The 22,326-nt window shown below is 46.3% G+C and overlaps 1 protein-coding gene across 8 annotated transcripts; it reads left to right on the top strand.

Moving 5' to 3' along the window:
- The first annotated feature begins 424 nt into the window (after nucleotides 1–424).
- Nucleotides 425–11,632, top strand: LOC128436900 (NACHT, LRR and PYD domains-containing protein 12-like). 8 transcript variants are annotated; one of them, XM_053418815.1, is made up of 10 exons: nucleotides 425–516; nucleotides 728–824; nucleotides 1,744–1,868; nucleotides 1,969–2,088; nucleotides 2,544–2,746; nucleotides 2,975–4,775; nucleotides 7,249–7,422; nucleotides 7,959–8,132; nucleotides 8,498–8,671; nucleotides 10,813–11,632. In XM_053418815.1, exons 3-10 carry the CDS (start codon nucleotides 1,825–1,827, stop codon nucleotides 10,826–10,828), a joined length of 2,706 nt encoding a protein of 901 aa, XP_053274790.1. In that variant the 5' UTR covers nucleotides 425–516; nucleotides 728–824; nucleotides 1,744–1,824; the 3' UTR covers nucleotides 10,829–11,632. The 8 variants fall into 8 exon arrangements, 6 of the variants coding, with proteins under 6 accessions (XP_053274790.1, XP_053274792.1, XP_053274789.1 ...); XM_053418817.1 differs by having other exon boundaries at nucleotides 436–516; nucleotides 722–824; nucleotides 2,978–4,775; XM_053418814.1 differs by having other exon boundaries at nucleotides 436–516; nucleotides 722–824.
- Nucleotides 11,633–22,326: the final 10,694 nt, after the last annotated feature.

Below are 22,326 nucleotides of genomic sequence, written 5' to 3'. Positions count from 1 at the left end.
TGTGACCTGACGTGGCAGAGTTCTGCAGATGGAGTCACACATTCAGCTCCAACACCAAATATAACAACCTTCAACTCACAGGAGGAAACATGGGTTTGAGCTCAGGCTTCATTTGATGGAGTTGGGCCGTTTGGGAGTTTTCCACATGTTAACAAACTATTGACGAATCAGACCGATCTCAAGGAAACACGTCTTCATCGAGTTCACATGATGCTGTTACAGTTAATAACAATATATATGAATGAATATATTATACATATATATGAATGAATATATTATATATATTCATTCATATATATTGTTATTATAAATGTCTGTAAAAACTATTTCATGAGTTAAGTTATAAACAGCAGTTTTAATTTTAGAACACAAACAAACACACACACACACACGCACACAAAGAGTCACGTGAATTCCAGTAACTGCAGAGGGGGAGGAGCCTCCAGTGAAAGTGAAAGTGTTCAGACTGGTTCTCACTTCAAGGAGCAGACGGAGGAGACGTGAAGTCTGAGGCTGGTGAGTGTTCAGCTACATTTATATTATTCATTCATATTATTTTACAGTCAGTGTTTTTCACTGGATCCAGAGACAGTTGTGAACAGCAGGTCTTGATCAAAGAGACTTCAAAGGACTAATTAACAGAGTTAACTCACAGCTTCACTTTTTATCTTCATCTGTTCATCAAGTGTTTAATAACACAACGTGTTTTCACAATCAAAAGTTACAGCAGTGGTCACCAACCAGTGGAGAGTCTTCACTGTGGATCCCAGTAAAGCTCTGGACTCACTGGCTGAGGTGTGAGGAACATCAACCTGCAGAGCCAGGTACACACACACACACACACACACACACACACACACACACACACACACACACACACACACACACACACTTCATACAGGTTTTGTGTGAGTTTTAAAGTGAATATAAAGTTGTTGCTTGTGTTTGACCTTCATTTGGGCACAAAGCCATAGAACTGAGTGGAGACACAGAGTGCTGCTTCCAGCTGTGACTGATGTGCTCTCAGTGTTACTGTCTATAAAGTTCTGTAATTCATTTCCAGCCTTTATGACGTGAACATGATTCTAGATGTTGAGTTTCTTCTCTTAGTGGCCGGGGGTTGAAGGACACATGAACTTTTACAAGCTTGTATTCATTAACTTTAATGTAGTTGATTGGTTTGAGTGGAGATCAGGAAATGCTCAAGTTGCAAAAACACTTTAATATTCAACGTTTGTTTGTGGCTCTGCAGGTTTATTGGTGGATTTACAAATGACATAAACCAATATTACATGAAAAGGAACTTTATTATTGTACGTTTAGAATAGTACACCCTTATTGGCTAGTACCCTAAAACATATATTGATATTATTAATTTAATAATGTTCTCAATGAAATGGTTGAAACTGGCTGGAATATCCAAAAATAATGGAGGTCATATGTCAGGGGAGAGAGAGAGAGAGAGAGAGACTCTTGTCCTTCCTGAGGTTTCTGATGTGATCACTGTATTTCCTTGTATATAAGTATTCATGTGTACTCAAATAAATACCAGTACTACAAACTATGAAGCCCTGCATCTTTTTCACAATAAAACATTTAAAAGTAAATTAATTGATTCAGTCGACAGAAAGGCTGCAGTGCTTTTATTTTGAAATGGGTAGGCTACAGGAAGTGTTCAACAGATAAACATTGAAACTGGTGTGAAAGATCATTTCACTGTGTTCTGCTGTAAACTGAGCGCAGAACCAGAGGAAATAGACCAGACCTTGAATATCTAGAAGAGCAGCGTGGCCTGAACCACAACTGAGCCGCAGCCGGTGCAACATGGACGAGGACACTTCAGAGCAAGTTGGACCCTCAACCACAAAGTAAGAGACCTGCTACAAACATGTGAAGCTCCAAACTGAATCCTCACAGAATGAACCAGTGAATGATGTGTTCTGAATAAAAACATGTTTGTGTTTGCAGAGGTCAGGACCACAGACCGAGAGCAGAGTCTCCAGGGTCCAGCTGTCTGTCTCTGAAGAGTGACTGGTCCATGGGACAGCCTCTACTCTTCAGTAAAGAACCTGGACCCTCACACACAGAGTAAGAGACTGTTTCTACTGGGACCTGCTCTGAAGAGGATCTAGTTTCCTCTAGTGTGGCCCCTGCATTAGGACACAGCTTCATTGAAGTTGGTGACTAATCTCTCAGAATCACTCAAAGAGCTCAGACCTCCACCAAGAACCAACACGCTCCTTATGAAACCACTTTGAAATCCACTAGAGACTCATTTGGATTTGGATCTGCACCAAATTCCACACACTGGTAAACATCAGTCCTCTGAACATGTCTGTGAAAGAGGACCCCCCCCCCCCCACCCCGATCTGGTTCACAGACCACAACCTTCGACCAAGTTTACTGGTAATCTGTCATTTTTTATAATCCCACTAACGAACCAACCAACACACAAACATACTGGGTGAAAACAAAACCTCCTTGACAGAAGTGATGACAACCTGTGACTGTGACATGTGAGTTATCAGGACATGTCTTCACAGGGAGAGGAAGAGGAGTCATGTTTCTGAGGAGGAGCAGTCGTCCTGCTGTGCTTCGTGTCAGGACGTCCTGAAGGATCCAGTCTCCACCAGCTGTGGACACTGGTTCTGCAGACAGTGCATCACCTCATACTGGGACCAGTCTGGCTCTTCAGGACACTCCTCCTGTCCCCAGTGTGGACAAAGATCCAGAACAGGAGCTGGAGGTCAGACAGCCGGTCAGAGCAGCACTGTACATGTGTCTGCTGATGTCTTCACTTCTGACAACAGCACATGTGGTTTTATTTTGTTCCTTCATACAGCATCAACATTTAACATCGTTAGAAAAGCACAAAGTTAAAAAGCTTTTATTTTCTGTAGTTTTTCTGTATCTGATGAAAACAATCAGCAGATTCTCAGATTCTCTGTCTCTCACATTGTTTCTTGTCTTTCAGCAGATCGTGGTCTGCAGGAGGTTTCAGATGAACATAAGCTCAGTGTGAGGAGGAGATGTGAACATGTGACTGAAGGAAGTGATGAAACAGGAAGTAGAACCCTCCTCAACAGGATCTACACTGAGCTCCACATCACAGAGGGACAGAGTGAAGAGGTTAATACTCAACATGAGGTGAGGCAGCTTGAGACGGCTTCCAAGAAGAAGATCCTCCAGGACACTCCCATCAAGGTCCACGACATCTTTAAAGCCTCCACTGACCAGCAGAGCAGCATCAGAGTCGTCCTGACCAACGGCGTCGCTGGCGTTGGAAAAACCTTCTCGGTGCAGAAGTTCACTCTGGACTGGGCAGAGGGTTTAGAGAACCAGGATGTGGGTCTGCTGGCTGTGCTTTCGTTCAGGGAGCTGAACCTGGTGAAGGACCAGCAGCACAGTCTTCTCACGCTGCTCCATGTTTTCCATCCAGCGTTACAGAAGCTCACGGCAGAGACGCTCGCTGTCTGTAAACCTTTGTTCATCTTTGACGGCCTGGATGAAAGCAGACCTTCTCTGGACTTCAACCACAGGGAGCTTGTGTCTGAGGTCACACAGAGGTCATCAGTCAAAGTGCTGCTGACAAACCTCATCCGGGGGAATCTGCTTCCCTCGGCTCTCGTCTGGATAACCTCCAGACCTGCGGCGGCCAATCAGATCCCTCCTGCATGTGTTGACAGGGTCACAGAAGTACGAGGCTTCACTGACGCCCAGAAGGAGGAGTACTTCAGGAGGAGATTCAGTGATGAAGAGCTGTGCAGCAGAATCATCTCACACATCAAGACGTCCAGGAGCCTCCACATCATGTGTCAAATCCCAGTCTTCTGCTGGATCAGTGCTACAGTTCTGGAGCACATGTTGACCACAGACCAGAGAGGAGAGCTGCCCAAGACCCTGACTGAGCTGTACTCACACTTCCTGCTGGTTCAGACAAAGAGGAAGAACAACAAGTACGGTGAGGGACATGAGACGAGTCCACAGCAGCTGACGGAGGCTGACAGGGACGTTCTCCTGAAGCTGGGGAGGCTGGCCCTTCAACATCTGGAGGAAGGAAACATCATGTTCTACCAAGAAGACCTGGAGCGGTGTGGTCTTAATGTCACAGAGGCCTCGGTGTACTCAGGAGTTTGTACTGAGATCTTCAGAAGAGAGTGTGTGATCTTCCAGAAATCAGTCTACTGCTTTGTTCATCTGAGCGTTCAGGAGTTTCTGGCTGCAGTCTACATGTTCCACTGTTACACCAAGTGGAACACAGAAGAACTCAACAAGTTCTTGGGAACATATGGGAACACAGGCAGTATCTTCTCCCTGGAAGACCTCCTGAAGAGAACCATGGAGAAATCCCTCACCAGTCCAAATGGTCATCTGGACCTGTTTGTTCGCTTCCTTCACGGCCTCAGTCTGGAGTCCAACCAGAGAGTCTTAGGAGGCCTGCTGGGTCGGACAGAGAACAATCCAAAGATCATCCAGAGAGTCATCAACAACCTGAAGGAGATGAAGAGTGGTGACATTTCTCCTGACAGAAGCATCAACATCTTCCACTGTCTGACTGAGATGAACGACCACTCAGTTCATCAGCAGATGAAACAGTTCCTGACGTCAGAGAACAGATCAGAGGAGAGACTCTCTGGGATCCACTGCTCAGCTCTGGCCTACATGCTGCAGATGTCAGAGGAGGTTCTGGATGAGTTGGACCTGAAGAAGTTCAACACAACATACCAGGGTCGACAGAGACTGATCCCAGCTGTGAGGAACTGCAGGAAGGCTGTGTGAGTCCAGACATGATCAATAACATGTTCAATCAGAGTGTGTGTCTGTGTGTGTGTGTGTGTGTGTGTGTGTGTGTGTGTGTGTGAGAGTGTGTGTGTGTGTGAGTGTGTGAGTGTGTGTGAGTGTGAGTGTGAGTGTGTGAGTGTGAGTGTGTGAGTGTGTGAGTGTGTGTGTGTGTGTGTGAGTGTGTGTGTGTGTGTGTGTGAGTGTGAGTGTGTGTTTGTGTGTATGTAATAAAGTTATTATTATTATGTCCATATACATTGTCATTGTTCTCATGTACATATGAGAACAACTATATCAGATGTGATCACTGTGCTGGAGTTTGAGGGTTCAGACACACGACCATGTGGGCTGCAAGGGAGGTTACTGTATATACTGTATATATATATACAGTCCCTGACTAAAGTCTTGTCACTTTGGTACAAGTTGACCTTAAGTGCCCCTCAAATATATTTTTAATCATTTTTTTTTACAAGAAATTGCTAATTTCAATCCCAACAATGAAATAATGATTTGGTGCCAAACGAAACTGCTGAAAATCGTTCTAACGTTCACAGCTTGGTAAAATCCACTGAGTCAGTTTCTGCAAAGACAAAAGTCTTGTCACCTTGTCATATGATGCACCCAGTCCTAGATTACAGCCTCACCTGTGATCAATCATTGATCAATCAATTAGTGGGTGTGTTTAAAAAGAACCCCAGCACACCAGACCTTCACATCAACTGCAACGTGACCTCTGACAACATGCCCAAGATTCACCCTGAGACCAAAGATTATCAAGAGGCTGAAGACCAGATCCACTGCTGAGGTGGCCGACACCTTCAATGTGTCTCAGCGTCAAGTACAAAGAATAAGAAAGAGATCTGAAGAGACTGGAGATGTTTTTGACAAGCCCAGGTCCGGCAGACCCCACAAGACAACTGCTCGGGAGGACCGTTTGTTGGCTGGAAAATCCAAGGCCAGCCCCGTTTCCACTGCAGGCCTGGTCACCTCAAGTCCCTGTGTCAACCAGGACAGTTTGTAGAAGTCTGTCTCGAAATGGCCTCCATGGTCGAATCAGTGACCAGAAACCAGCACTAAACAAAAGGCAATTAAAAAACGTGTGTTATTTTCCAAGGCCCACAGCCTGCTAAAAGGACGGACGCTGGAAAAGTGGCAGAAGGTGAATTTCTCAGATGAATCTTCGGTTGAATTACATCACAGCCGCCGCAAATATAGCAGGAGACCTACTGGAGCCCGCATGGATCCGAGATTCACCCAGAAAACAGTTTGGTGGTTACATCCAGTATGGGGGTGTGCGAGAGATTTGAAGGTTGGAAGGAAATATCAATAGCCTAAAATATCAAGAAGTATTAGCTACCTCTTACATTCAACCATAAGAGGAGTCAGATTTTACAGCAGGATGCTGCTCCATCGCATACTTCCATCTCTACATCAAAGTTCCTCAAGGTGAAGAAGATCCAGGTGCTCCAGGACTGGCCAGCCCAGTCACCAGACATGAGCATCATTGAGCATGTCTGGGGTAGAATGAAAGAGGAAGCATGGAGGAGGAAACCAAAGAATCCTGATGAACTCTGGGAGGCAGGTAACACTGCTTTCTCTGCTGTTCCTGATGACTTCATCAATAAATTGTATGAATCATTGTTGAACCGCATGGATGCAGTCCTTCAAGCTTAAGATATTAAATATGGATCTCACAGCACCACTACTTAATTCACTGATGTTATGCAACATGTTTTTGTATTTGAAGAAAATTATTTGTTCAATTTTCACATTACTCTCTGTAGGCGACAAAACTTTTGTCTTGTCAAAATCTGACCTTTCTGTGTTCATTAAATAATCAATCTTTCTTCAGGCAAGCAATTTTTTTCTAAATTTATCATTTCTAAAACCAATGGATTAATTAAAAGTCAGGTTATAAGCTGTTGTTTCTACAAAATGGATAAGTGACAAGACTTTTGTCAGGGACTGTATATATATATACAGAGTATATATATGATCAAACAGCACAGAGTGAGGAGACGATCACTGAATCACTGACGGTTCCTTGAAACTGAAGAAGCAGGAAATATAGTTTCTTCTTCTTTCTTGTCAAACCAGAGTTCCCACTCTGCGTTTGTCCTCCACCACCAACCAGTGCAGTGTCCGTCCCTCCAGGTTCCTGACATGTTGACTTCACAACAACATGAGGTCACTGTGACCTTTGACCTTGAAGACAGACTTGAGATATCATGTTCAAGAGGCCATGAACATGTTGTGTGACCTTGACCTTTGACCTCTGACCCCCTGAATCTACCGAGTTCCTCTGTTAGTCTGAATGAACGCTTGAACCAAATCTGAAAGGATTCTCTTGAGGAGTTTTTAACAAAGAGGAGATTTACCAGGGTGAGGGTCACATGATCACGTTTTGTATGAATGTTGTGTTTTCTGATTTAATTCTCACAGATTTGATATTTTCTTTAATTACAGACTCAGTCTTTGTGGACTCTCAGAGACTCACTGTGAAGTCGTGGCCTCAGCTCTGAAGTCAGACCCCTCACATCTGAGAGAACTGGATATGAGCCACAACAACCTGCAGGATTCAGGAGTGAAGCTGCTGTGTTCTGGACTGGAGAGTCCAAACTGTCGACTGGAGACTCTGGGGTCCTTAAATCCTTCTTCACTTTTCAGACTTTCTTTCTTATTGGGTCATTATTTATTTAAATTGTCTCAGTTCTGCTCTGCTCACTGTCCATCAGTCATCTGTCACTCACCCAGCCTGTCAGTCACGTCCACCTCATCAACTCCATTCACCTGCACTCACCTGCTCCTGATCACTAAGAAAGTGTCAGTAAATAACATGTGGACTGAGGCCGAGCACTCGTCCTCCTCAGGTTTTCAAAATAAGACACATTCTTATTGAAACACGTGGGACAGTTGATAAGTATAGAAACAAACAGGAAGTGACATCAGGAGCCATCCCTACTTTAAACAGTGTTTAATTACACAAACCTGCTCAGTGACCAACACACAGAGAAGAAGCTGATGAATGAAACAATGGTCCAACATGTCTGATCTGATATTTATCTTCAGGTCACAGACTGGACTGAGGTCAGCAGCATGTTGAGAGTCTGTGTTGACATGATGACGATCCACAACAACAGGAGGACACATTCTAATATTCATATTTCTTTATCCAGGTTGAGTCTCTGCAGACTGTCAGAGATCAGCTGTTCTTCTCTGGCTTCAGCTCTGAGGTCAAACCCCTCTCATCTGAGAGAACTGGATCTGAGCTACAACAACCTGAAGGACTCAGGAGTGAAGGAGCTGTGTGGTTTTCTACAGAGTCCAACCTGTCGACTGGAGACTCTGAGGTCAGTTCACTGACTGACTTTTTTTAGATCTCATATCTATAAAACAGCATTTATACACAATTCATCTCATTCAATTTCTCTTCACACATAACTTGAATCCATTCATTAATTGATTTGTGACATTTTAAATATTCAGCTACTTGTTAAAACACTGAGTTTAGTTCTGGATTTCCTAAACTGATCTGCAGGACAGAGACCGGGTCCAAATAATCTATTTGTACTGAATCAGGATCAGTTTTTAGTCCAACATGTCTGATTTCATATTTATCTTCCATGTTGTGAGTCTGTGCTGACATGAATATGTGTCTGTTATTTTCACACATGAACTCAGTTTAATTTACAGTTAAGTTTTATTCTTTATCCAGGTTGGAGAGCTGCAGACTGTCAGAGATCAGCTGTTCTTCTCTGGCTTCAGCTCTGAGGTCAAACCCCTCTCATCTGAGAGAACTGGATCTGAGAGACAACAACCTGCAGGACTCAGGAGTGAAGGAGCTTCTTGATCTACAGCAGAGTCCAACCTGTGGACTGGAGACTCTGAGGTCAGTAGATGGTTGGAGTCAGTCCACGCTGCTTTCATCAGTATGTTACTAAACACAGTCAGTATCACAGATCCAGGGTCTGTGCTACCAAGCAGGATTTGTGGTTATCAGGTTAACTTCAGGTTTAGTTTTTTCAGTTCTACGAAGCTCGTCCACTTCTTAACCAGGTCAATCACCATGGTAACTTCTGATGACAGCTAACCTGCTCCAGGTTAAGTTGGAGATCAACCAGTATAGAAGCTCCGCCCACTGACCACAGTGACTCTACACTGTTGTGTGGTGCACACTCTCCTTAAAGGGACGGATAAGGGAAGTTTAAATCAACGTCTGGTTGGTTCAGTTGATCTCTAACTCACCCAGAACATCTCAATGTCTCCAGACTCATCCTGTCCCCAAAACACCAGAAGACCTCAGCTTCCTGGAGACAGGTCCATGTGTGTGTCCTCAGAGACAGTGTGTGTCCTCAGAGACAGTGAGACAGTGTGTGTCCTCAGAGTCAGTGAGACAGTGTGGGTCCTCAGAGACAGTGTGTCCTCAGAGACAGTGAGACAGTGTCTGTCCTCACAGACAGTGTGTCCTCAGAGACAGTGTGTGTCCTCAGAGACAGTGAGACAGTGTCTGTCCTCACAGACAGTGTGTCCTCAGAGACATTGAGACAGTGTGTGTCCTCAGAGACAGTGAGACATTGTGTGTTCTCAGAGACAGTGAGACAGTGCATGTCCTCAGAGACAGTGTGTGTCCTCAGAGACAGTGAGACAGTGTGTGTTCTCAGAGTCAGTGAGACAGTGTGTGTCCTCAGAGTCAGTGTGTGTCCTCAGAGACAGTGAGACAGTGTGTGTCCTCAGAGACAGTGAGACAGTGCATGTCCTCAGAGACAGTGTGTGTCCTCAGAGACAGTGAGACAGTGTGTGTCCTCAGAGTCAGTGTGTGTATTCAGAGTCAGTGTGTGTCCTCAGAGACAGTGAGACAGTGCATGTCCTCAGAGACAGTGTGTGTCCTCAGAGACAGTGAGACAGTGTGTGTCCTCAGAGTCAATGTGTCCTCAGAGACAGTGTGTGTATTCAGAGTCAGTGTGTGTCCTCAGAGTCAGTGAGACAGTGTGTGTCCTCAGAGACAGTGACACAGTGTGTGTCCTCAGAGACAGTGAGACAGTGTGTGTCCTCAGAGTCAGTGAGACAGTGTGTGTCCTCAGAGACAGTGACACAGTGTGTGTCCTCAGAGGCAGTGAGACAGTGTGTGTCCTCAGAGACAGTGAGACAGTGTGTGTCCTCAGAGTCAGTGAGACAGTGTGTGTCCTCAGAGACAGTGACACAGTGTGTGTCCTCAGAGACAGTGAGACAGTGTGTGTCCTCAGAGTCAGTGAGACAGTGTGTGTCCTCAGAGACAGTGACACAGTGTGTGTCCTCAGAGGCAGTGAGACAGTGTGTGTCCTCAGAGACAGTGAGACAGTGTGTGTCCTCAGAGACAGTGAGACAGTGTGTGTCTTCTTGTCTTCCACTCGTCTTGTTAGTAAACAACAGATTCAGATCTCGTGGCCTCGAGTTATTTATCTCGTTCACACGTTATTATGTCGTGGTCACGTAATATATTTTGACCAGATGCCACCAGGGGGCGCTGTAACTTACACAAGCTGGACCACAGCTGACAGCCTCACACGAGGGACAGAGACGGTGTCATCTTCATCTGATCTGAGACAGTTTGTCCTCTCACTTCATCAGTGAAGAACTGATCAGGTGGATCTTTGTCACAGCTCTGAGATCAGTGGGACTGAAGCCTCTCCTCATCACATGGTAACCAGGAGCTCTTTATACAGAGCAGAACCTCTGCTGAGGTCCATCTGTCTCCTCTGGTCCCAGTTTGTCAGAAGCAGATGTTCATCAACACACAGTGAAACATGGCTTCACCTGTAACAGCAGTAAATCCACCTCTCAGGTGTCCACTCTGCACTTTGACATGCAGAGGACACACACTGAGCTCTTAGCGTGTTCATTCCAACACGTGAACATGAAGCAGAGAGGAAGCTGCTCCACCTCTGAACAGGACTGAAGTCCCTGCTGCTCTTTCTACTGGATGAGCTGCATCACTGACTCACAGCTGATGAAGTGAGTCTCTGTGACACTGATGTCTTCTTCTCTCAACAGGTGGAGGACAGTGTGAAGAGGACAGTGTGAAGAGGACAGTGTGTGTGGACGGAGGCTGAGCTGTGTCCTGAGGATCCAGAGGCTGAAGCAGCAGCAGCTTGTGTGTAGTCTCCAATCTACACAACCCCTAATCTGCATGTGTTTGTGAGATGAAGCCGGAGCACCTGGAGAAAACACGGGGAGAACATGCAGACTCCACACAGGAAGACCCCATCTGAACCGGATTCAAACCAGCAACCTTCCTGCCCCGATTGTGTTTATTCACATGAAGAATGTGTTTATTGAAATGATTCAACACAAGCAGAATATATAAACCCTCTATAAAGAGTCACATACAGTGTGTTTAAGTTTGTCTTTATTATTGTCCACCTTTGTCCCTCAGTGTGTCTCCATGTGTGTAGAACCACATTCTGTGTATATGTTTGTTTATGATCTTAAAGTTCCTGGATTCACGTCACAAATTGATTTAGTTCAACACAAAGTTCAACACATTGAAATCACTTTGAGTTTAAAATCAGAGTTTTGTCTTTGACACAAAAGATCAAAACTCTGGACTTAAAAATGGGACGTTTTCATTTCTGCATCAGGTGCAGAGCGGTGGTGGCTTTTCTACTTTTGACCCACAGGTGGCGCTGCAGTATAACAGCAGCACATCCCAGTCAAAGCCTTTATATTCAGTCTATGAGTCAAACACATGGATCATTTCCTCTGTGACAAACCAGATGTAACGAGAAGAAAAACATCTCAGAGAGAAAAGTTCTGTTTCTACTTGTCTCTGCTTTAATGCTCAATAAACATCCTTCCACCGACTTCACTGGAATCATGACTCAGCTTTTCTTTCCTCTTCAAACAAACTGGTGGAAACATCTCGTCCTTGGTGCAGGTACAAGAACAAAACCACCAGTTTGACATAATGGAAACCAGCAGAAGAGGTGGGGCACTCAAAACAGGTAAATCTGAGGAGGGCTATTTCAGACAGGGTAAAAAGGTGCTGTGTTAAATGATCCTTGTGGTATTTTGACAAAAATATGTTAGACATTTCATTAAGACCCAAAGGAACCATATCAACTATGGTAAAATGGATATAATATGTCCCCATTAAACATATTTAATAGAAAACTGACCCGAGGACGTTTTATACAAACCCTAACCCACTTAGTGGAAAAGTTTGTGATCATAATGAAATTCTACATCTGATCAATATGTCTCAATATAAACAGCCTGACAGCAGATCAATACATTTAGCTATGATTCTTTATCAGTTGATTTCAACTGGGTGGCGAACGGGATTGAAGTGAACGATACGTTTGTGTCTGTTCTGCCTCTCGCCACACCGGCGGTAAAAGTGACTCTGTCCAACGTCCCCCCGTTCATTAGGGATGAGAGTAAGATCGTGTCTCAGGTTAAGAAAGTGTCCTCAGGATACAAGTCCCCGCTGTTAAAACACGTGGTGTCCCACAGAAGACATCTGTTTATGATTCTTAATAACAGGACTGAGGATCTGAACCTGGTGTTCAAGATCAGGGTGGAGGAGTTTGATTATGTGATTTTTGTGTCTTCAAACAACACAAAGTGTTTCAGCTGTGGAAAAGAAGGACACCAAGCTAAAGGGTGTCCTCAGAGAGATAAGACAGCTGACACTCAGGAACAACCGGAGGGGACAGGGGGGGTTCAGCAGGAGCGTCAGGGGAGTCAAGCCTGAAACATGCTTCTGCGTTTTCACGGGCCCGTAAGCGCAAGAGCCCTTCCGGGTCCCTTACGTGCTTATGTATCCCTTCTTACGTGCTGACGGGCGTCGCCCCACTTTACTAAAATTTACGGCAAAGCTCCGCAAGCTCACTCAGCCCGCAAGGCTGTGATTGGTCTGCTCTACATCCCTTCTGGAGCTGCATTTCCGGTTTCATGCCCCATAATACAGGCAGAAACAACGGGAGATTTAGAAGAATGAATATGGACCAAATAGAAGAGCGTTTGGCAGAAGAGATCCGAAAGTATGTCCACTTGTATAACCCGTCACTGACTGGCGTATTTGTCCGCTTGAAAAAGGCTACAAGGAGCCGCAGTAGCTATGTAAATAAACAATCGATGAAGAAGAAAGAAGGCGTCTCTCAGGTCGTCTTCGACAAAAAGCATTACTCCGCCTAGTGTTCTGGCGCGGAATTGCTTTGTAAGATGCGCAACGGTTGGGGAAGCATGAATGACAACGAGTCTTGCGCCACAGCGGCGTGAAAAGACGCAGACGCAGTCGCAGAAGCATGTTTCAGGCTTAAGGAGGGACAGGGGGATGGGTTAGATAGATGGGGAAGATCAATGGAGGCCTGAGTGCACCTTTCAAAGTGCACAGGGGGGTTAGACAGGGCTGCTCGCTCTCAGGGATGTTTCTATCGAACCAATGCTAAATAAGATAAGAGCTAATATTGAAGGGTTGATTTTTAAATGATTTTAAAAAAGCCACATTTTATCAGCATATGCAGACGACATCATCGTCTTTGTAAAAAACCAGGAGGACGTGATTTCGTCCTTGATTTTAAAACCATGTCAGCTGCTAGAGTGAACTGGGGGAAAAGCGAAGCGCTGGCAGTTGGAAGGTGGGAAGGGGGTCTACCCAGTCTGCCGGGGGGGTTGACGTGGAGGAGAGACGGTCTCAAATACCTCTGGGTTTACATAGGCAATGAGTCCATGGTCCAGAAGAACTGGGAGGGTGTGGCTGATAAAATACAAGGGAGGCTCAGCAAGTGGAAATGCCTGAAACCACAATTATCCTACAGAGGCAGAACAATGATCATTAACAACCTGGTAGCTTCTGCTCTGTGGCATCGGCTGGCATGCCTGGAACCACCGAAAGGCTTAGTACAGAAATTACAAGCCATTTTAACAGACTTCTTTTGGGACAGGTGACGCTGGGTGCCCCAGTGTGTGATGTTTTTACTAAAGGAGGAGGGGGGGCAAGGGTTGGTGCACATCCAAAGCAGAATATCCACTTTTAGATTACAGTTTTTACAGAAGTATCTTTTAGGTCCACAGGATGTTGTTTGGAGACAAGTGACGAGCAGCATCCTGAGGGGGACAACTGGGCTGGTTTCAGACATGCCACTGTTCTTAATGGATTTTAAGCTTTTTAAACTGTATGGATTATCTACTTTTTATCAGTCACCTTTTAAGGCATGGAGTCTTTTTAAATGGAAAAGGCTGGAACCTACAAACTCTCTGCACTGGCTTTTAGAGGAGCCGCTGATCAACGGAGCCAGGCTGGATGTCCAGAGCAGCTCCACACCAGGCCTCACCAGCATGCTGTGCACCGCCGGAGCCGTGACCCTGAGGACTATCGTCGATGCAGCGGGTCCTGGACTAACCAACATCCCGGCGGTGGCGTCCCTCATCGGGCAGAGGTCCAGGCGTCAGGCAGAACGCATTTTAAATGAATGGATTGAAAGACTCACGGACGAGGAGGTGAATATGCTGAAGGAATACTCTGATGGAGCGGAAACCCCTGATGACAGCGACCCCTTTCCGGAGCTAGGTTTTAATCCAGATCTGGACGGGCTCTCAGGACCTTTTTAAATAAAACAGACTGGAAACTGGTGGACCTGTACACAGCCAAAGGAAGAGCCATCTATGAATGCTGGGTTGGTTAACCCAGATAAAAAGTTCTCTCACTTCTAACTTTGGAAGCCACGAAAGGTAAAGGTAAGAAAGTTGTTCTTCTTCTCCCATCATTGAAAACATTTCCCAGGCTCATCCAGGTGTTCACCGCTGCTTACAGCTTCAGTTGAGGAGGATTCAGGTTTGATGTGAACAGCCACTAAAGGCGTTTGTCACGCTCAGGTAAATGAAGAACAAAACACAGGTCACTTCTTCGTTTTAGGTTCTAACCCCTTCGGACTCAGCATGTACGTGGTGTGACGCCCCGGCTTTGACACCAGGCTCTATGGTTTCCATGTGTGTATGTCTCCTGTTTTCTCTGTGCAAACAGGCAGGAGGAGCTGGAGAGTGCAGGCGGTGATTAATGAGGGGCGGGGCTCCAGGTGATGGCCACCAGGTGATGGCCATCACTATTTAAACGGTGTCCCGGGACCTCAAGGCTCTTGTTCCTGCTCTGACCACCTGATGCGGGAAGGCTGTCTGCCCTGTCTTTTTGTATCTGTTTTGTGAATAAATGTGAAGCATTGTGAAAACGTTGCCCGACGGTGTCTGTCTTCCCTATGTCACGACTATTGTGAGCTAGGTAGTCGTGACATGTGGGGGCTCGTCAGACTTTTGGATCTGGAAATAGTCTGCTGTATGCGGTGTTAAAATTGTCTGCTGTAACTGTGATAGCGACGTGCGGTGGATAAACTCTAGACTATCCTACGTTCTGTGGGGACGTGAGGTGAGTAGGTCTAGTGGTAACTGGCGAGGGTTTTGTGAATGAAATTGTAGTAGTAGGCGTGGCCTGCTGTTCCCTCGCCGGTTTGTTTGGGGAGACCTGCACTGTCTGAGTGGTGATGTTGGCGTGTTTTGCGGAGTTGTGGACTTAGATCTCGACGCAATATCCACTCGGTTTTGTTTTGTGTGGTGTGATCGTGGGTTTTTCGTGGTGGGGCAGCGGGTTACACAAGCAAGAGCTCTCCCCATTTAGAGCGCCTCCGCGCTGGGTTTTAGGTTCCAGTGACGGGAGTCTGGACCGGTGGGCACCGCCGCTGAGTAAGGCTGCATCGACTTTGGTCGGGATGGCTGGCATCTGACGGTATTGGTGAGTGTTCATTTCTTTTGTTCACTGATCCCCGGTTCTTGGGCTCCGTCAGAAGCTAGGTCAGTTTAGTCGGGGGGTAAATGTTTAGGGGGAATGCTCCGTGAATTGTTTGCCCTACTGTGTTAACCGCGTTTCGTACGCCCCGCGGCGTCCCTCCTGCTCGTCGCGGAGGTAATGAGTATTCATTTGATCATGAATTGTTAAGTGCTGGGTTGCACTGGTTATGAGCGCAGTGGAAAACTTTTCGGATGCTCCTTCGGAGAGCTTGTTGCTGACGCTAACAGTAAAGGAGTTAATAAACGTCGCTGATTATTATTCTATTGAGATTACGCTGCCTAGATCTGCAAGGAAAGACCGGCTGGTAGATTTAATTCGCGAGGGCTTGCAAACACAACAGGTGTTGCCTTTTTTTTGTACTCCAGTTATGGATTCAGATCAGACGACCGGTCAGAAGTCAGAGGCTGAAGCATCTGCTATTTCTCATAGTTTATTAACTTTTGAACAGCAAAAAGCGATTTTGCAAATGCAAATGGAGCAAAAGAGATTAGACGCTGGAGAAAGGGAAAAGGAACGTTTATTGGAACAGGAAAAAATACAGTTAGAGCACACTCGTCTAAAACTGATGGCAGAGGGGAAATACGGCAATTCCAATCAGCCATCAGGCTTATCAAATATGGTTAAGTTTCCCCCGAAGTTCAACGAACGGGACCCAGATGTTTTCTTTTCCTTATTTGTGATCTTAAGTGGACTAGTGAGGACAAGGTTTTATTGCTACAGACTACTTTGCATGGGCATGCCCAAGAAGCTTTTGTCGCTCTGTCTGCTGTGGAGCGTAAAGATTACAAAACTGTAAAAGATGCCGTGCTGAAGGCATATCAGCTAGTACCAGAGGCTTACTGACAACGTTTTTGTAATCATCAAAAGTCTAATAAACAAACTTATGCTGAGGTAGGCAGGGACCTGTCCAATTTGTTTCATCGTTGGCTTGCAGCTGAAGATGTTGAGGATTTTGATGCATTGTGCAATTTAATGATTGTAGAGCAGTTCAAGAATATCTTGCATGAAAGGGTGGCTATTTATGTAAGCGAACACAAGGTAAAAACGGTCTCTGAGGCTAGTTCCCTCGCTGATGGATACTTCTTAACACACAAGAATCATTTCCGTGAATTTGCGCAGTGCAAAGATTATTATCAGCGGGAGCAGCGATCTGATTTTGTTAATACTGTCCCACGATTTAATGCTGGTCCTACCGTGAGATATAACACTGCGGCGGTGGGTAAAGGGAATGATGGCAAGCTTGACAATATGTGTCATAAATGCCATAAGCCAGGTCACTGGAGACGCCAATGTCCGGAGTGGTCACGTAATAGGCCTAGAGAAGGCATGGTCAGCACCAAAGACGTAGGGTGCGTGTCTGCTGTTCGTTTTGTTTGTGTGAGGAACGCACAAAACGTAGATGGTATCAATGCTTTCCCTTCCAAGTGTTCTATTTCAGGGGAAAATGAAAATTTGAATGTTGTGCCTACAACTATTCCTGACGCTGATTACACTCCATTCGTTAGTGATGGCTATGTATCCTTGGTTGGTGACTCTCGTAGAGTGCCAGTCAGGATATTGCGTGACACTGGCGCCTCTGAGAGTTTTATTCGTCAGTCTGTTCTCCCTTTTTCCTCGACCTCAGACACTGATAGTGTGGTCTTGATTCGAGGAATTGGGTTACATTCGTTTCCCGTACCGCTGCATAGGATTCAACTGAATTCTGGCTTTGTAAACAGCAAAGTGATTATTGCTGTTCGTCCATCGCTGCCGGTGGATGGCATTGATCTGATTATGGGCAATAATCTGGGACATGATTGTGTTTTTCCCTGTCAGTCTCCGCCACCACCTGTGGTCGGTACAGGCGTGTTCCTGTTACCTGAGTCTGACAAATGTTTTGAGGATTTTCCCGAGGTGTTCACTGCCTGCGCGGTGACTCGTGCTATGGCTCGTGCGCAGGTAGAGAAAGCGCTAGACGTTTCTGGGTCGTTGTCTAAATTGTTCATTCCCGACTTACCAGTACCGTTATCTGTTGATCAGGTTATTGATGCTCAGAAAACTGATACCACTTTGGAAAAGTATGTTGCTATGGCTAATGATAATCAGAGTGTAGATCATGGTTATTTTGTCCAAAATGGTTTACTGCTTCGCAGGTGGTTGCCTCATGCAGGTGCTGATGTGACAGGTCAGGTGCTGCAGGTGGTAATGCCCGCCCTGTATCGTGAGTTAGCGTTGAAAGCTGCTCATGGCGAAACATCTGGTCATTTTGGTATAAGAAAGACTTATAATCATGTGTTGCAGCATTTTTACTGGCCTCGCATTAAACGTGATGTTGCGGGATTTGTAAAATCATGTCACGTTTGCCAGGTTGCTGGGAAGCCCAATGAGACCATAAAACCTGCGCCACTGAAGCCTATCCACTCGGTTGGTATTCCTTTTGAGTACTTAATTATTGACTGTGTTGGACCCCTGCCAAGGTCAAAGTCTGGTATGGAGTATATGGTCACGGTGATGTGTCAGGCTACTCGATATCCTGCAGCATATGCCGTGAGGTCGATTAGCACTAAAGCTGTAGTGAAATCGTTGTCTCACTTTATTTCCATATTTGGCATCCCAAAAGTTATTCAAAGCGACCGTGGTTCAAACTTTACATCTAAGTCCTTTGCTGAGGCATTGAAACAGCTAAGCATTAGGCATAATCTCAGCAGCGCATATCATGCACAAAGCCAGGGGGCGCTGGAGCGTTTTCATGCCACCTTGAAGTCCTTGTTGCGTGCTTATTGTATAGAGCTAAAGCGGGAATGGGAAGAGGGTTTACCATGGCTCCTGCTGGCAGCACGTGCTGTCGTGCAGGAGAGTACAGGGTATAGCCCTAATGACCTCGTCTTTGGCCACAAGGTGCGTACTCCTCTGTCTATTTTAGGCAGTGATTTGGACCGTACAGAGCCACCAGAGAACTTGGCAGAGTATGTTCAGGGTTTTCGTTGCAAGCTGTTCCTGGCATGGAAAACGGCGAGTGAAAATCTAAGTAATGCTCAAAAGAAAATGAAGAATCTGTATGACCGTAAGGCAGTGGGGAGGAATTTTAGCCCAGGTGATCAAGTTCTGGCATTGCTGCCTATACCGGGTTCACCGTTCGAGGCCAAGTACTTGGGGCCGTATACTGTCATCCGCCAGGTCTCAGAAGATAATTATGTGGTGTCAACTCCTGAAAGAAGATGCAAAACACAGCTTTGTCATATCAACCTGCTCAAGCCTTATTTCCCTTCATCTTCACAGATGCAGGAGAAGGAGGCAAGGCTGAAACCAGTAGGGCTTGCTGTGGGGTCAGATGCACCCGACATCACTCAGGTGGCAGCTGAGGATGGCGTGTGTGGGCCCGATGATGCAGTGTTGCAGGCTCGGCTAGTTAATAGCGAAATGCTGGCTAATTTGGATAGTCTTCTTAGTCATTTGAAGAGTGAACATCGGGAGCAACTAAAAAGTTTAATTTTTGAGTTTTCATCCCTATTTTCTGACACACCGACCTGTACCAGCGTGATCGAACATGACAGAGATGTGGGAGACGCAAAACCGGTTCGTCAAAGGTTTTATCGCGTCTCACTCGACAAGCGGAAAAGTCTTGATTCATCCGTGCAGTACCTCCTTGATAATGGATTAGCCGTACCATCTTATTCCAGCTGGGCTTCTCCTTGTCTGCTGGTAAAGAAATCTGATTCTTCCTTCAGATTTTGCACAGACTATAGGAAGGTTAACACGGTGACAAAAATTGACTCATTTCCGTTACCACGAATCGAAGATTGCGTTGACCAGGTGGGTAGTGCCCGGTTTGTCAGCAAATTTGACTTGCTTAAGGGTTACTACCAAGTGCCATTGACTCCCAGGGCCCAAGAAATGTCAGCGTTTGTAACATCGTCTGGACTTTACTCTTATACCAGGATGAGTTTTGGACTGCGCAACGCCCCTTCAACCTTCCAGAGACTCATGAATAGAGTTGTGGGAGGGTTGGAGGGTTGTGCAGTGTATTTAGATGATGCTGTCTGTTATGCAGACACCTGGGATACACATCTGGTCCGCATTCGTGCATTTTTCGAGCGGTTGCGGGCGACTAATCTGACAGTAAACCTTGCGAAATGTGAATTTGCGAAGGCCACTGTGGTTTACTTGGGCAAGGTGGTAGGGCAGGGGGTAGTGCGGCCTGTGAGGGCAAAAGTGTTGGCCATCGACAGGTTCCCCCCTCCTGGGACGAAGAAAGAGCTGATGCGATTCCTTGGACTGGCTGGTTATTATAGGAATTTTTGTTCAAACTTTTCAACAGTGGTGGCCCCATTGACCGATTTGTTAAAGGGCACTGTTAAGTATGAGTGGTCCTCTGAGTGTCAGATAGCATTTGATAATGCAAAGCTGTTGTTGACCTGTGCTCCGGTGTTGGCTGCGCCAAGACTGGAACAACCTTTTTTGTTACAGGTTGATGCCAGCCAAGTAGGTGCGGGCGCAGTCTTGTTGCAAAAGGACGACACTGGGGTGGACAGGCCAGTGTGTGTTTTTTCGCGCAAGTTCAATAAACATCAATTGAACTATTCAACGATTGAAAAGGAGGGTTTAGCCTTAATATGGGCTCTCCAACATTTCGATGTTTATGTTGGGGGAGGTTTATATCCTGTTGTGGTGTTCACAGACCACAATCCCCTCACATTCATTCAGTCTCTCAAAAATTCGAATCAGCGCTTAATGCGCTGGGCACTTTTTTTGCAGCCGTACAGACTGAACATTCGGCACATCCGTGGCCGGGAAAATGTGATTGCTGACGCCCTTTCTCGAGCCCCGGAGGAATGAATGAATGTGTTTGTCTGTTTGTTTTCTGTCTGTCTCATGTCTTGTTCTGTTTCAGCTGTCCCGTGTGTCTGGCGCCGGATATATGGGAGGATGGGACGGTATCAAGGCCATGAGTGAGACTGTGTGGACTGGGTGAATGGTGGTTTGGTGTGAAGGTGCAGCATGTGTGGGTGTTCACTTAGGCCTATGATTGTGTACACATGTGTTGGTGTTTTGGGATTTCTAATAATGGTTAATTATTAGTAGAAATATTGTTGATTGGGGTTTTGGGGTTGTTTTACCAGAAACCCATGGTATGGGCTCCTGTCTTTTGGGGGGGAGTGATGTGACGCCCCGGCTTTGAAACCAGGCTCTGTGGTTTCCATGTGTGTATGTCTCCTGTTTTCTCTGTGCAAACAGGCAGGAGGAGCTGGAGAGTGCAGGCGGTGATTAATGAGGGGCGGGGCTCCAGGTGATGGCCACCAGGTGATGGCCATCACTATTTAAACGGTGTCCCGGGACCTCAAGGCTCTTGGTCCTGCTCTGACCACCTGATGCGGGAAGGCTGTCTGCCCTGTCTTTTTGTATCTGTTTTGTGAATAAATGTGAAGCATTGTGAAAACGTTGCCCGACGGTGTCTGTCTTCCCTATGTCACGACTATTGTGAGCTAGGTAGTCGTGACAGTGGAAAGAAGAAGGAAGTTGGTGTGTTTAAATTAATCTGTCTTTATTCTCAGACTCTTCTGTGTTGGAGGTAGACGTGTCTGTGATGTGACTGAGTTTCATCTTGTGAACATTATTTATCTGTGGAGGTTTTTATTGTTTGAAGTCACAGACGAGAGCAGCAGCTACTATGAGTGTAACTGCAGCAGCCAGTGGATCAAGCCCATCATATTAAACATGAGCAATACTGACTGACCAACAGCATAACTTGTTGAGCTCAGTCTAACCACACTGCTCATGTCTCCTGTCTGTTGTCCAGGGAAGTCAGTGATAATCATGAATACCATCAGGGTGACTCTGGTGGTCTTGCTGGTTCCAGTGCTGGTCTGGACTCTGTGGACGAGGTAAAACAAATCCATCAGTTCAGTCGCCAGGGAGACCACGGACAGATCACGGATCTGCTCAGCTAGAGGACGACCACCAGCAGCACAGTCACTGGGTGAGCCACAAAACCAGTTCAATGAAATGTCTCTGATGAATCCCAGTGAAATTCATTCTTAACTTTGGAAATTCTAACAGAAATAGTCTTTAAGTCAACGTCCACTCACTGGAGTTGTCCCCTGAAGTCCACTCCTCTCTCCAGACCTCCTGGGGCCCTGGCTGGTCTCTGTGGCGATGGCCGTCTGGGTGTGGTCGGTTGCCTCCATGTTGTGATGGAGCTCGTGAAGACGGAGGAAGCCGAGCGTCCACTCTGTGGTCAGCACCCAGGAAAACAACGCCCACCAAACCACCATCAGCCCCTCCTCCTGCTCCATCATCAGCACCTCCTCCTGCTCCATCATCAGCACCTCCTCCTGCTCCATCCTCAGCTCCTCCTCCTGCTCCATCCTCAGCACCTCCTCCTGCTCCATCATCAGCACCTCCTCCTGCTCCATCCTCAGCATCTCCTCCTGCTCCATCATCAGCACCTCCTCCTGCTCCATCATCAGCACCTCCTCCTGCTCCATCATCAGCACCTCCTCCTGCTCCATCATCAGCACCTCCTCCTGCTCCATCATCCGCACCTCCTCCTGCTCCATCATCAGCACCTCCTCCTGCTCCATCATCAGCACCTCCACAAGGACCAGAACTTCGTCAACGCCAAGCTCAGGAAGTCAGACACCGGGAGCCAATCAGGCATGACGAGGTGGACAAGAGGCTGCAGAAAGGACGGTTCCCCGGGCACCACCAGTGTACTTACTGGTAGACTGGGAGGAATGCCCCCCCCA

This window comes from Pleuronectes platessa, chromosome 3 (genome assembly GCF_947347685.1).
Source record: "Pleuronectes platessa chromosome 3, fPlePla1.1, whole genome shotgun sequence".
Classification (NCBI taxonomy): Eukaryota; Metazoa; Chordata; class Actinopteri; order Pleuronectiformes; family Pleuronectidae; genus Pleuronectes; species Pleuronectes platessa.
This window is presented reverse-complemented; position numbering and strand designations above follow the sequence as displayed.

Bases quoted from the DNA above. Each gene is read 5' to 3' on its own strand.
- LOC128436900 (XM_053418815.1), top strand. From the start codon at position 1,825: ATGGACGAGGACACTTCAGAGCAAGTTGGACCCTCAACCACAAA. The intron at 1,869-1,968 runs GTAAGAGACCTG...TTGTGTTTGCAG, and splicing joins GTTGGACCCTCAACCACAAA to AGGTCAGGACCACAGACCGA. The intron at 7,423-7,958 runs GTCCTTAAATCC...TTCTTTATCCAG, and splicing joins TGTCGACTGGAGACTCTGGG to GTTGAGTCTCTGCAGACTGT.